This window comes from Vigna umbellata, chromosome 5 (genome assembly GCF_029865625.1).
Source record: "Vigna umbellata cultivar VRB3 chromosome 5, Vumbellata_1.0, whole genome shotgun sequence".
NCBI classification, from domain to species: Eukaryota; Viridiplantae; Streptophyta; class Magnoliopsida; order Fabales; family Fabaceae; genus Vigna; species Vigna umbellata.
The window spans coordinates 68,915,102-68,930,572 of NC_142169.1; the positions used below are offsets into that span (position 1 = coordinate 68,915,102).

At 33.5% G+C, this 15,471-nt stretch overlaps 1 protein-coding gene across 3 annotated transcripts; it reads right to left on the minus strand.

Annotated features, from left to right (window-relative positions):
• Positions 1-201: 201 nt before the first annotated feature.
• On the minus strand, positions 202-11,816 carry LOC124827212 (B3 domain-containing protein Os07g0563300-like). 3 transcript variants are annotated; one of them, XM_047300219.2, is made up of 15 exons: positions 11,708-11,816; positions 11,380-11,560; positions 8,971-9,052; positions 8,617-8,715; positions 7,467-7,794; positions 7,006-7,345; positions 6,790-6,886; positions 5,807-5,981; positions 4,391-4,470; positions 3,880-3,927; positions 3,528-3,791; positions 2,930-2,979; positions 2,498-2,611; positions 1,447-1,517; positions 202-1,314 (listed from the first exon to the last, which is right to left on the minus strand). In XM_047300219.2, exons 1-15 carry the CDS (start codon positions 11,718-11,720, stop codon positions 551-553), a joined length of 2,706 nt encoding a protein of 901 aa, XP_047156175.1. In that variant the 5' UTR covers positions 11,721-11,816; the 3' UTR covers positions 202-550. The 3 variants fall into 3 exon arrangements, with proteins under 3 accessions (XP_047156175.1, XP_087971514.1, XP_087971515.1); XM_088115388.1 differs by having other exon boundaries at positions 11,380-11,735; XM_088115389.1 differs by lacking the exons at positions 11,380-11,560; positions 11,708-11,816 and adding an exon at positions 10,229-11,140.
• Positions 11,817-15,471: the final 3,655 nt, after the last annotated feature.

A 15,471-nucleotide genomic window follows, 5' to 3' on the forward strand; every position in this document is an offset into this window, starting at 1 on the left:
CCTAAATTGCTATCATGTTTTGAAAAGTGTAAATATATTTTAATTAAAATATGAAATCTAAAGCAAAGTACTAAATTGAGAGATAAAAAATCTCCAGCGAATTGAAATGGTTGCTTGCTGAAAACTAGTAAAATAATGGTCCCAAATTCGAATCATGAGAAACAGCGCACAGATACTAGAAAGCATAAACATGTTACAGGCTAAGAATAAATTGGGAGAATAAATTGGGAGAACAAATTAGGCATAGTTACATTTCCAACGTTGTTGAAATCAGGTGGCACGGTGAGCTCTCGAAAGAAACTAAACAGCTTCAACCCACTACCCCAATTCAGCTGCATTTCATAGTTTTCCATTTCCTACACAAACCACTAAGATGCCCACTTATATTACCTGAAATATATTGGTTTCTCACCATTTTTTTCCTACCCCTCTTTATGTACAAACATGAAAAAGCAAGAAGCCGAAGTGGATAAAATGTACAGCAAAATCTTTCCCCACTTCAATATAGCTTTGCAAGAACTTATCAATATGGCCGGAGCCAATATGATTTTCACACATTCATAGACAAAGATTGAGCATGTTCCTTATCAGTACTATGACTACTACTGCCATGGGTAACACCATTGCTAAGTTTATCTTCCCTCATTGCATCTCCTACCAGCTGTGACTGACTGCCAGCAGAATCTCCAGTACCCGAGTTCACAGTCTGCTGCTTCAGATACCTCTCAGTAGCATCATGGAGCAACTTCATCATGCCACCAGAATCTGAACCAGGGGACAATTCTTCTTCTCGCTCTGGCTGGATATTGAGGTCAATTTGGCCTTTGAATGGTGAAGCAGATGATTTTATTCTGTTAGGATCATCATCAGAACCATCATTACCCTCTTTGTTCTGGTTCGGGCTACTGTCACCTGTGTTACTACAGGGTAATGAATCTTCGTCATGCAAAATTTCAGACGAAGGTAGTGGTTGAGAATGTTGTTGCTGTTGCTTTTTACGAGTTGTCTCTGCTTCTTTTTCTGTTTGTTTCTTCTCGCGTCGTAACATAAGGGTACGGAAACGTCGCTTCACTGTTAAGCATACATTACACGTACATGTCTGCTTATGCTTGGGGCCCTTTCCACTGGGAGGTTGAATGCAAACGATGCAAGAACAGCCAGGTCTATGGCGCGGGTGCTTAGTTGTGGCCTGGGCGGATGCTGGGAGTGCTTCACCCTCTCCCAGGATAGCTAAATTTGCGAGGGTGTCGAGTCCCTCCAAAGCTTCAGCATTATCAGGATCCTGTTTGGCGGCTTTCATTTTCTTGGGAACAGCTGCCAAACAAATGCATTTAACAACATAGTTTTCATACTCTAAATGTATAAGTTCGTTCTACAAAAGATTACATCATACGTGACAGGGAATCTGAAACATTTGCTCAAGTGAAGCGATCAAACAATTCAAACCTGAATTACAAGGAGGTAGCAAATTCTCAAGTTGCTCTGCTGTCAGCTCTGGTGCAGCTGAACAAGAAGATCTAGCAGCACAGAGAATTTAATAAATAAAAAATAGTGCTCTGATATATTGGATACATGGTGATAGAGGTTTATAAAGTTTGGGTAAATGATTTAGCGGGACACCCTTGTTAGATTGATAAATTAATCACGCACTTGTGCAAGTGAACGTGAACTAAGTCGAGGGAAGAGGGTGGAAATTAACGTTGTATCTTGGCACGATACATGGTATGGCAGTGTTAATGTTTCAACCTCTTTCTCACTTCTTATATTTTCTCTCTCCAGCCAACCATGTCCTAAGGCAAAGGATGCTAGGTGTTGTATAATAAATTAAAATAGATAAATACATAACCTACCTAATTTGTTTGGATGATATGATGGAAAGGGAGAGAATGAAAAAGGAAAAAAAAAATGAGCGGAAATGAAAGTGGTTTACATTAGAATAAATAAAGAGAAATGAGAAGAAAGTATTTTATTATAATATTATTTTATATGATTTTTATTCTTTATATTATTATTATTTTACTCACTTATCATATTTCTGAAATTGAAAAATAAAAATAAAATAACCACGTACTCATTTATATCACCCCCATAATCGACAGGGTTGATTTTAACGTGACATATAATAAATTTGTATGAAAAAAAATTCACTTTCCCTCTGATTTCCCTTCGTTTGCATCTCAGAAAGTCAGGGTGCAAAGATGAAAAGAGAAAGTGAGGTGTACCCCATGTGAACGATGCTAGTCATAGCATTTTCACTTGAAATCGAAATAAATATCATGAAAGGATGTACATGTTAGCCAGATGTCTCTTAGGTTCAGATAGACACCCTCTTAAAAGATCACAGATCACTCTCGGCTAAAATATGACATGCATTCTTATTCACTCAGGAACGCTAATGAATTTCTTCTGCGTATTTACAGCTCAGAAAAAATGCAAATGATAACACAGGAGACCAAACACGCCAATGAGAATTAAGACAATGGATCACTCTTGTTACCTTTCTGGATCCCATGAATTATCAGCACACGTCCATTTTGATGGAAGAAGCGCACTTGCTGGTAATTTACGCCACTTGAGACAATCTTCGCATTGAGCCCACTGGATCTTTTCACTGAGACAAATACAGATCATTGCTGGCAATTAATTACGAGGTTAAATAAAGTAAAAATATCATCCAGTCTAAATGCGAAATTAAAGTGTTTTTTTGGATCTTAATGACGACATGCAAAACAATAAAATATATACATATCATCCCCCTCATGTTTGAGCATTATATCAAGATAAAATGAAATGTGAGGATGAGGAGTACTCTTGGAGTAACTTAATCCATCCTCTCTCTCCCTCTCTCTATATATGTAAAGGATATATCAACTGCTATGTAAATATATAAAAGAAGGTGACCAAATCTAATTAAGGATAAGTGATTTACCCCACATTATCACTGGTAAAAATTGTTGGCTTCCCAAGCACTGGAGCTTCCTGTAAAATTATTTTCAGCATGAAGGTTTCCACAATACATAATAATTTCCAGAACTCCTTCAATCAAATAAAGCACCAAGAAAGATGACCATAAGGTAGACACTAAAATTCCAATCCAACATTGGATGCACTACTCTAGAGACTGTGACGTCAGCTTTTAAGCCTGAGATGTGTTTAGTTGAAATGTGTTTAGCTTACGCAATCCCCAACTAAGAACAGTTGAGAATCATTAGTCTCCCCTTTTCCATTTCTTTTCAACCAGTGACTATTGAACTTCAGTATTTCTACTCCCAGATCCAATAATATACATTGAATTGACTATATTTCAAATAAGATTACACAATGGATAAACTATATTGCCTGCAGATGGACAAGTCAGAACTATCATTTTGTTGGTTTGTGCGACTATTTTGAAAATGAAAATGTATTATCATTTTTTATTGAAGTATAAAGCATCAAATGAGAGGATCTAAGTCATTACATCCCAAAAAGTATAAAAACATCAGCAATCCATAACACTTCCCGATATGAAGAGGGAATAATGGTACCTCGTATTCCTCAAATTCAAAACCTTCAATCACAACGATGCTCGGAATGTGGCTAGGAGGGGGCCGGAGCAGACCTTGAGCTTCTTGCCACGTAATCTTCAGCTCTATTAAATCCTCATTTTCAATTCTTAGACGTTTACTTTTTGAGCCCAATATGCCACTTTTTCTTTTTCTAGATATTAATGATTTGCTCCCCAGTGCTTCTTTTGCTATGTATCCTGACTTGTCAACTTTAGACCATGAATTGGGATCAGCCAATTCAACCTAAATGTATGGTGAAAAATGCAACCATGAGAATAATGTAAATGGCAATCTTTGGCAATTACAACGTAGTTAGTTGTTTAATACTAACTTCACCATGTGCAGAAAATCCATTTCCAGACTTATTAGTTTCATTGTCCTGCAAAAAGAAATATATGCACACTACATATGTAAATTGTAAATATACAAGTTCAAAATTTCATCAAACTAGGTAAATATAGAGGATTTGATATAAATACAAAATATGCAAACAAAAAATAACATTATTAGTTCAATTAATAAATTGTCCTTTATAAGAAAATATCCATGACTATAGTAACCTATGCTGACTTCAGGCCGGCAATCAGACAATATACAAAATTGAAGTACAATTATAGAGTACAGCGTTATAGAACCTTCGGACTGTATTCAAAAGATCTTAACTAAGGAAAGTGAAGAATTTGTACATGTCTCCCAACTAATGTAGCATGTATAATTATCCATACAAGCATTAGAGTTAACGATAGATCTAGTAGACAAAGCTTCAATCAATTGTATGACTTAGACTAAAACACATAACTACACCTCAGAAAATTATACATTGCGGCTGTTAAAACAATTACCTGGTCGGATGGCACAGCACTCGAAGCCTTTCTAAATCCCATAACCAACCTTCCCTCTGGCTCCAAACGGCTAAATGTTACTGAGAAAAACAACTCAGGTCAGCCCTAAAACTAGAACTCAACTGGATGGTGGTACAACAATCAGAAATGCGAGAAAAAAAAAAAACTACATAAGATTTAAAGACAGATGGATCCAATACGGATTGCACAAGGCAAGATCTTGAAGCATAATAATATAGAAGTCCTGAATGCAAGCGTAAGAAATATGGCCAGCTTTACCAGGCAAATTAAACACAGAATAAAGTTTAATAAAACCAAAATCCTTTGAATTGAATAAAATAGCATCATGTTCAGTTGTGAGAGATATTTAAGCCGGGATGTTGGAGATATTTAAGAACATCTTTAGATTGTATTGAAATATCTTTCTTCTTTCTTGATTATTTCTTTACGTAGGGCCTGCTTTTGTACCCTTTTTTCGAAAGAAAATGTTTTCAATTACAAGATTATGCAAGCTTTTTTGTGGAAATAACCGTTTCTACTACTTTTTATCAAATTTTCAAATTTCTGCTTATGAAAAATAGCTCTATAAATGTAGTATATAAATCACTATTTTTTTCTAGCTTAAATAAAGTAAATTCTTGACTAGGTAGTTAGCCATAAGGTGCCAGTGGGTCAGGATGAGCAAAGAGGTACTGTTAAAACTTATCCACAGGTTTTTTTATATTCACAGATATCCATTAATATTTTCAAAAATTTAAAGAAAATATAAAACAAAAATTAATTGACAATTCTTTTGCAAGATTTAGACTCCCAATCGTGGCACATACCTCTATGAATTTAGTTTAATTATTCTCTCAATTCTTCTAAAAATACTGTTTAAAGATCCGCAGATTTACATTCTTTTTCTCCCATAAACAATGCACAAGATTTGTAATACTCTTTAAAAGAATAAAATAATTCAAACTATTTAAAAAATTCTCCTTCTAAAATATAAATTCAAATACGGCAACATCACATCAAGGCTTAAGTTCTCAGTAAGCCAAATATATCAATAAAAGCGCACTTAAATAAATCAAAGTTGGTGGGTCGGACATCTACAGGTACCGGTAGTAAGATATCCATCTCCTTCCCGGGTAGAGAAAAAACTATTCCGATTAGTAGTACATGACCTAACTATTAGTACATTTCAATAATCTATTCCATGATATTATTTGTCATCTTTGTCTCTCTTATTTTTCTTTCTCAACACTTAACCCATAATTCCTAACAATGGGCACGGAGAGGTTCGTGCAAATATAATTCATGAGACTAAAGTTTCACTTAAAGGGAAATGAACAAGAAGAAAATTCTATCTATCTATCTATATATATATATATATATTCCAATACGCAAATCACCTTTGTGACAATGTCTTACCAGTGTCACCAGCCTGTAACTGCATGGACTGTATGCATGGAGTGACACCCTCTAAAACATACATTCTGCTGTTATTGTTTGGCCAGAAGCGAAATTGAAATATCCATTCCTTTCCCTTTGCATCAAGGATTTTAAGCGGCAATCCTTCAGGCTGAGAAATTGGTGGGAAGTAGGTCTGTCTCATGGAACAGAATACAATGTTATATAACCCTTGATAGAATATTCATTAAAAAACATATAGATGACAATGCCAATAAGAAATAATTACTACGGCCAATACAAAGAAGCAATTTCACACCTTCAGTAAAATCCAAAATGATACAGACGACTAACTATTCTGCAGTTAATGAAACTATAATCGACCAACATCGAGTACTTAAAGAGTGCATAAAATTATATTATTTATCATGGAGACATTTGAATAATAAGTACATTTAACAATATACAGATTTTTAACATGCTTCTGAAAAAGCCTATTCTTGATATTCATAAAATTTAAAAAGGGCAGCTAGGAAGCTAAGGAAAAACAAGGTAAACCCGAAGCCTTTTCATCATTCAAATCCCAAACACTTATCTAGAATTCTCAAAATGACCGGAAGTCCCCTACCCTGACATTTTGAGGACTACAAAATCCTTTTGACAGAATTGATATAACTATCAGTGATTCAGTGACCTTTCTTCCAGCTCCATCTACTTAATCATACTATTCATTCATACTGTTCTTGATCACAAGTATGCAGCTCACGCTTCTAGTTTACTATATGCATTCCAGAGAAACATAAGCAAAGATAATATTATTACAACTAACAGTCAAAAGGAAACAATAAAATTATGGTATTAAAGTATCCCAAAGGACAAACGGTCAATTGTCAATTATCATAACTTCTAAACTAAAACTTCAGTTTACAGCGAACATAAAGCATCTATGGAACTTAAACCAAAAATACTATCCCATGAGAAGCTTGAAGAATCTCAAGACCAACCTCAGCACACTTTTTGGGTAGGACTAAACGCCCAATTCGTCCAGCATCACTTGCACTCAAGGTTTTCTGAAACAAGGGAGTAATTACAGAATTTGAACTGTGATGGAGTTAAGATATTGTAGCTTCAAGTATGGCATTAGAAATAATTGGAAATCAAAGAGCATTAAAATAGTTATTATCAAAACCAACAGCACAATTATGTGATTTGAAGGATACTCTATGGATATTTGTTGTAGTTCAAGATCAGTACATCTGGGCCAGTACCGTGGCAGCAACTGGTTTCTTCCTCGGGCATCTGCTCGCGGTCGCCCATTGCGAACCTGAGCCTCACCTGATGAGTCAGGTGCTAAATGCATAGTGCCATTAAAATGCTTTCCTGGAGGTGGTGGAGTTTGTTGAGGGTGACTTCCAGTTACCCCAAGCTGGCCATTTCTTTCATTTTGGCATGAATTAGGCACCGGCAAACCAAATGGTTGAGTCGATGACTCTTCCTTCAGAGAAGAAGGCTGCTGACACATATTTAAACATGAACTTGCTTTGTCCTCATTCCTCATTCCTGAAATATAATGAAGAATCAGGTTATACATCATACTTCAAGTTATTAAGAGATCATTCCACCTTCTAAACCAGATAACAGAAACGCAAGAAAGTTCAGAGAATGTCAAAGCTTGCATTACCATTCATAAGCTTCATCTCCCGTGGGCAAATTGTAACATTCCAATGAACTGGTAATCCAGTATAATCCTCGCTTTTCTTTTCCAAGGCTGAGGCAGGTAACCTTTCATTGCAATACATTTTGTCAAAGCTATTGGATAATTCAGCTAAAGAAGGCACATCTGGTATCAGGTCAGTCGAAGAAGCAGAATTGAACAGACTGGGCGCTTGCTTCCAGGGTACAGGACCTGATCCAGCCAACTGATTCCAACCTTTAGCAGATAGATCTCTAAGTCTATCAGATAAACGATTTTGAAGGGAAAAAGATTGTGGCCACGGCAGGTTAGAAGGCTGAGAAACAGATAACAAAATAGAGTCACTATGGCAAAACTGTTTCATTCAATGATCCAAACAGGACATAAAAATAAGATATTGTCTAAGCATCATGATTCAGCAATCAATTCAACTCGATTGCTCACCATGGAGTTTAAGATTTAAAGGAATAAGGTAGTAGTAACAAGAGGAAATTAGTAACTAAGAGAGGACATGTGTAAACCCTGAGTAGAAAAATAAAGGCAAACCCTTACTGCTGGTTCCATATTCATAAAGTTAGATATCCCAAATTAAAAAAAAAAAAACAAACAAACAAACAAAACCAAGAGAGGTAACCCAAAAAAGATGTGGAAAGAAAGAGAGGAAATGGAAAGACAGGACAAACTAATACAGAAGTGTCAAAAAATGTCTCAACAATATATAGTAGGCTTGTCTGGCCATAATTTAATAGGAAGAGCAGCAAAGGAAAATTGAAGTAATTATCTAAAACTGGCATTCCTTATAATTGATTCCATGGACTTTTTTTATGTGATTATAAATGCCAAATTAAAATAAGAACTCCAGCCTCAATATCTTTCAATTTCGTCACACACTTCTTGATGAACTGGTCCTTCTCAGATTTACTTTGAAACAACATATAATATTTCAACCAAGAATCTTCACCTTATTTGTCCGTTGACAATGAAATGACAACTTCAATAGTTCGTTTTGCCATAAACGCAAAAACAAAGAGGGCATGAATAAAACACACAGGACACTCATACATGTTATACGAAGCACTAAAAATCAAGCCCAAACAGGAGAGGGAAACACTAAAGTCCGTTCAATAAAGAAACTTACCATAATAATATTTTTGCGGGCACATGCATAACATTCGATCCCTCCGGGATCCAGCAACATGAAGGAATGACTTGAAACAATACATCCACAATGAACTCTCTGCAAAGAACGATTAATCATCAGTTAAAACTACATAATTCAAACTTGGTCATGGGAATCAGTGTAAAACCCTTTGCCTCAAACATAGTAACAGGAACACCATAAAGCATTCAAGCAACAGTAATCATCAATTAAGATTACATGATCCAAACTCAGCTTTGGAAACCTATGTAACATCCTTTGCATTGAACATAGTAACAGTAACAGTAACATTTATAAAGCAATTCAAACAACCATAAAAAAGACTTGGCTCACCTTTCTACAAGTCTCACAACTCCTCCAACCAGAAGCATTTGAGTGGAAAATTTCACAGAACCTCCCTTCTTCAAAAGCAGAGCTAAGTATCACAGAACAACCAAATTTTACAAAATGAATAGCACATGTGCATCATGCACGAGGACAATATCAAAACATATGATAAGTAACAGGCAAGATTATTTACATATAGCCAACTAAATTCTTGTACACGTCATTTCCCATCGAGCACAAAAGACAAATTAAGTTATATATGATCGCTCTTTCTACCATAAAGAAAGAGTGAAAACAAATGTTTATGCAATCAGAAAGGTCAACCTCCGCTATTGAACCTATTAAAACCTCTTATGGCAGCAATAACCTATTAAAACCTCTTTTAACCAGATAACACATTGGATGCACATCACCTATGTGGTTTGTGCACAAACCGAGCACAGTAATAAAAATACAAATAATTTAGAGAATCACATTAACTAAAAATAATTTGGGATGAACAGTGCAGAATCTGATTGAAGATAAGCATTCAGACAGAATAAGTTAATCACGTTAACAACAGATACAAAACAGCTTTTTAAATGAATATGGAAAACAATATGTCGGAGCCACCCTAATAGAAGGGGAAGAAAATGCTCAACTCAAACTAAGCATTCGAAAAGTACACAAAAAATGGAAAAGAGAAATATTCATATAGAGAATAATGACTTCAAAAACCATCACTTGAAAAAACAAGGAATAACCTCGATCACTGAACATCTACTGAAGCAACAGAAAAGAAAGAAGTGATTCATTAGTAAGGAGATCTAAAACTATCGAAGAAAAAAGGAATATCCATCTAATATTAAACTTTAGTTCAATGAGACCAATCCTAATATCTCTCACTTAGTGTAATCCCCGATCCCTACTACAATGAGAACTATTTTTTTTTTTAAATAAATGTTGCCTAAAACACAAATAGGTAATAGTTTATTTAACTTCTCTCCCTCTCTTTAGAAGAGACAATTTCTCCATGCTAAAATGCAGATTAAGTAATAGCACTTAACTTACAGCAAATAGCACATCGCATAGTGCTTTGAAAAATATAACATAAATTTAAATACTTTTGGTATATTTAATATAATTCAAAATGACAATGACGAGTAAATAAACTACCAATGTATAAACTCTCAATGAAAAAAGTATTCATACAACTCCAGAATAATCAAATTCTAAATGACTAACTATAAAACCTAACATTAAACATTTTAAATAATATAATTACCATTCATCGATAAAAGTATGAGTATCAAAGTATCAACTTTAAATGATTTCAACTTCTTGGCATAGACCTTCATTGACTACAAACAACCCACAATGTTCCTGCTAGGTACAATTGGTCACACGGAGCAATCATCACTATCGAGCTCTACCAAAAACCAAATTTAAGTAAAACAATTTAAAGCAAGGCACATTTTAAAAGTTTCTATTCTCTAGATTTCTTAGGTCCTCCACCAGCCCTTTAATCAGACCACCTCTCATTTGATCGACTGTCTCGTCGGAGACTCTACCGGTCTCCTTATCAATGGACCAAGTCACCAAGCCACGTTTCCATTATCGTCTCCTCAACAAGTGCATATGGTCAACATAGAAAGAAAAAACACCAGAACTAAGAAACTTTTCAAAGTACAGTAGTACACTTATAGGCTAGCACGAAGACCAGTTGCATGTGCCATATCCCAGTATCAATAACTACGTCAACAATGTCCACACTAAACAAATACACTTAGCACAGGAGCTCATACAAAATTTCTGTTCTGGATGAAACAGCGACAAGAAACGGCTAGGAATTCATAACTACATAACCTTAAAAGCACCAATCCCGTCGCTATGCCTAACTTAGTTCCAAACTTGAAACACAACAGAATTAGATAAGAACCAATTACATCTCCGACAGCAATAACTCTATGAAGTAGTGAAATCAAAGAGGTGCGTTGAACCCATACCACCAAATCCCCAAAGACAAAGAGAGAGACGTCTGTCATTTACTTCAAAATCGTCGTAAGTCTATCTCTTCCGTTTAAAAAAAAATAGACTGATTCACATCACAAACCTAATTACCTAATACCCTCCAAAAAAATAATGTCTTTTTTTTAAAACAACATAATAAAGCAGTAAACTTTATCCAAATTTGCAGGAGGAATGCCTAAACCTAGAAACCTCAGCTAACTAATAATAATCCCAATCTCTTTAACTACTGCCACGTGTACCTTGCTCCAAAATCCAAATTCAAAAAATAAACAGAAACACAGAAATGAAAAGTTTTTAATTTTTTTAATATAAAAGAAGCAAGAAATAGGAATTTTGGTTTTGTAAAAAAGTTCAAATAGAACACTGTGTGAGTCAACAAAATAGTGAAACGGTAAAATTACTAACCCGCATCGATCGCAGAGCTCGGCTAGTTCTCCGCTACGGAGCCTCCACCCTTTCTTAGGTCTTTCGGGCCTCAATTCTTTGCAGTCAGAATTGAAGCACAGTTTGGTCGAAGAAGAAGCCGAAGCCATAGCGGCTCTGAACCCCACCGAATCCACAACCGCAACGGTTTGCGCGGCCTGATCTGCAATCAGCGAGAGAAAGAGAGGAAGGAGAGAGAAAAAGAAGAGGGTTTTAGAGAGAGAAAGCAGAGAAGAAGGACCAGTGAGTGTTTTGTAAGTGAGAGAAAGTGTGAAAACGGGGTTTTTAAAAAAAGTAGTAGTTGTTGTACCACTACTGTTCATTCGGCGTCGTCGTTTCTCTCTCCCTCCCTTTCATAACTTTTCCTTCTCTCCTCCTTTTTTCCCTCTTCCACGGACAAAATGGGAAATTTTCGCATATCATTGCTTACCCTCTCTCTTCTAAACTATATATATTTTTTAAAATTTCAAATCAAACTGAATCATATATAAAAAATTTATTAATCTTTTAAAAAATGGTTATAAATGTTTTTGTTTCTTCTTATTATTATTATTACTGTTATCATATTATTTCATTCCATAAAAAACACTACTCTGCCACCAGTCTCTCCTTGATGTGGGTTAGCCTTGTCCGTTTTCACATTAAAGAAGAAAACAACCGATGAGGGTCTCATTTAATAAAATAATAATAAACTGAGAGTTATTTAAACGTTACGTAATAATAATAATAATAATATACCATATACTTTATGTTATAGTATTTATGATTTACATTTACATAAGATAATGTCTTGGTGATTCCAAAAATGGAAGCACACATTGCAATTGTTGATAACAAAGAACCTGGTTGAACTATAAACTATAATGGGTAAAATTGGAATGTGAGGTGTAAAAATTGGTGATGGGGTTGTTATTGTGTATAGATAAAGAAAAGAGTGAAACATAGACGGAGCAAACACGACAAGGGCAGATCGGTAATTGTAGGGGGTTTGACTGGTGCCGGACGCGTTGGAATCGAAGTTAAGGAATGAGGATAATGCAAGCACGTGAAAGGAATGGAGGGAGCGCGTGGAGTCAAGCTCTCACGCGCTGCGCCTGGGATTGTTAAGTTACAATATCCAATTATCTTGCATGGCCCGCTACCTCACGCTACGCAATCACGTAATTCGTAACTCCAACACCTATTTCCACTTCTATCTTGTTTGGGGCACGCGCTTTTTCGTTTTTAAGTTTCACATTATATTTCGAAGAACTTTAGAAAATTGTCTTTTTATTTTTGTAATCAGTTTAATGTAACGTCGTGTTTGGAGAATTTTCTTGAAGGGTTTTTTTTTTTTATTACAAATTAAAACGAGTATATACATAAATTAAAAACAAACATTTTGAAATAAATAATTCTTAAAAATATACGCCTCATTAATCAGGTTCGGTGATTAAATTTAATTTATTAAATTTAAAATAAATAAAAAAAGGCTCTTCTCAATTGGATATAGTCATAAATGTGTGTCCATTAGGAGATGTGTAATCAGTTGAAAGATAATAAGACTTAAATATACGAAGACCAAGAATTCAAAATAAAGTAAGTGGGAAGATAACACAGTTCACTGGAAGGACAAATGAGATTTAGAAATAACATTGAGACTAATGAATAATTTGACTTGGAAAATATTAAAGAATAAAAAGATTATATTTAAAATTAAAAGCAGTACTTCTAGGGAAGTTTGGAGATGAATTAGGTATAGTTATATTTACGGATGAAGAATTATGAGAATTGATGCATGAAACCAAACTTCCCAACCATGCAAGTCAGTACTCTGCACATTTCTTGATTTTCATAAATAGAATGCATAATTTAGTGGGTATTTATAAAATTTGTGCACGTTAAGATTAAGACAACCCGTGTTCCATGCTAGAAGAGGTAGTTTGGGAGCAATGGATGTTCCAACAAGATGCATGCATTGAAGATGAAAATGACAAGGCCAACAACCAATTTGACAGGGGTTGGAAAATTCCATAGTCATCCTTAATTATCGCTGGAGATGAAAAAGGACAAGAAACAGTTTTTCATTTTTGGTCTGATCATATGATAAACACTATAGTGTGAGAGACAAGTTGTTGCACAAAAGAGATTACAAACCAATCTCGACCACATCTAAGCATCTACGTTTCATGTGGCAACGACGTTGTTTTCCTCGTTGCTTGTTTCCTCCGAAAAACCAACACGTTTGCATAGTACTCGAACTCAAGGGATTATTGCAACCATTCAATCCATAGATTAATTCTAGGTTAATTCAAATTTTGTTCCAGCCATAACTAGGCACCAGTTTCAAAAATGAAAGGTTTTCGTAACTAAAGGATGCACGTAGAATTTTTTTTCTTTTTTTTTTCTCTTTTCTATGCTAAGTTGATTAGAAAAACAAAGAGTGCGAGACCAATCCAAAATTTGTTCTCTAATATGATGGATAAGCATTGATCAATTATTAATAATTAATTACCTATTATAACGAGTGAGTTTGTTTGTAACTTTTTTATTATTTGTTATTATACTTATGGGACGAGAGTAAATTATAAGATCAAATATATAATATAAATTTTTTCTTGTATATAATGATACTGTATACAAATATTATGGCGACAATATCAAGATTTGAGTATATGTATATCGAGTGTATTATATATATGTCTAAATATATAATAATTATTTGTGTTTATATGTATTTTACTCTTATGGTATAATAAAATATCATGGTCTAACCAATTACATATTGGTAAAGACAACTTACATGACAAGCGCATAAGATTAAGGCATCATAAACATAATTGATTAACTAATGACTAATCAAGTAAATTAATTATATATATAATGCTCATTTAGACCCTCTTCTCAATCTTAAAAAGATGTGCACCTAAAACATCTATGCTTAAAAACACGAAATTTGAAGCATTTTCTCTCTATCTAAAACTACTTCTAAATCTTGAAATATATCGATCTTAGTATCTGTCATTCCATTTATTTATTTATTTATATTTTGAATCTCAATTGACTAAAATACTTCCCGTACTTTTATTCATCCATGAAAATATCACTTATAAAATATCCTATTACTCTTCCTAATTTACAAAAAATATCACTATGAAAATACTTATTATTATGTATTAATATTATTGTTATTATTATGTATTATTATTACTATTATTATTATTATTATTAAAATTATTATTATTATTATTATTATTATTATATTAGTAGTATTATTTTATTACCGTTATTACTATTATTATCATTACTACATTATATGTTATTATTGTTAATATTATATATTATTAGTATTAGTATTATTATTGTATTATTACTATTAATAATATAATTATTAATATTATTAGTATTATTGTTATTATTGTTATTATATATTATTGCTATTATTGGTAATATTATATGTTATTATTAGTCGTGAAATTATCAATGTTATGTTATTATTAATATTTTAGTATTTGTATTGTTATTATTAATTTTGTTAATATTGTTATTCTTAGTATTATTATTACACATTTTTTATTATTAGTATTACTATGATTATATTTTAATATTAAATTTATATTGTTATTTTTTACGGGATTATGTTTTACAACATTTTTATATTTTTACTTTATCAACACTTTTGATTGTATATATTTCTCTGTCCCATATATCCATATGTTTCTATTTACAAATTTTCGTATTATTTTTATTTTACTCGGAATCGTTCATGAGTGTTAATAAAAAAGCATTTATTTAATATGGTTAATCTTTTTATATATTTTGTTCACTAAAATTAATTATCATCTGGCATATATTGTTAATGAGTCTGTCGATGAAAGATCATTAGAAAGAAACATTACTGATAAACTATAAATTCAACTTACATACACATAATTAACATAATCTCCAAACCACAAGATGAATTTTACATGTCTTTTTCATTCTACAATACTCTACTTTTTCATTTATAATTGATATGTAATGACATTTGGATTACCAAATCATATTATTATATAAAGTAGTTTTTGTACATTTATTTTTCTCTCTTGAGAGTAT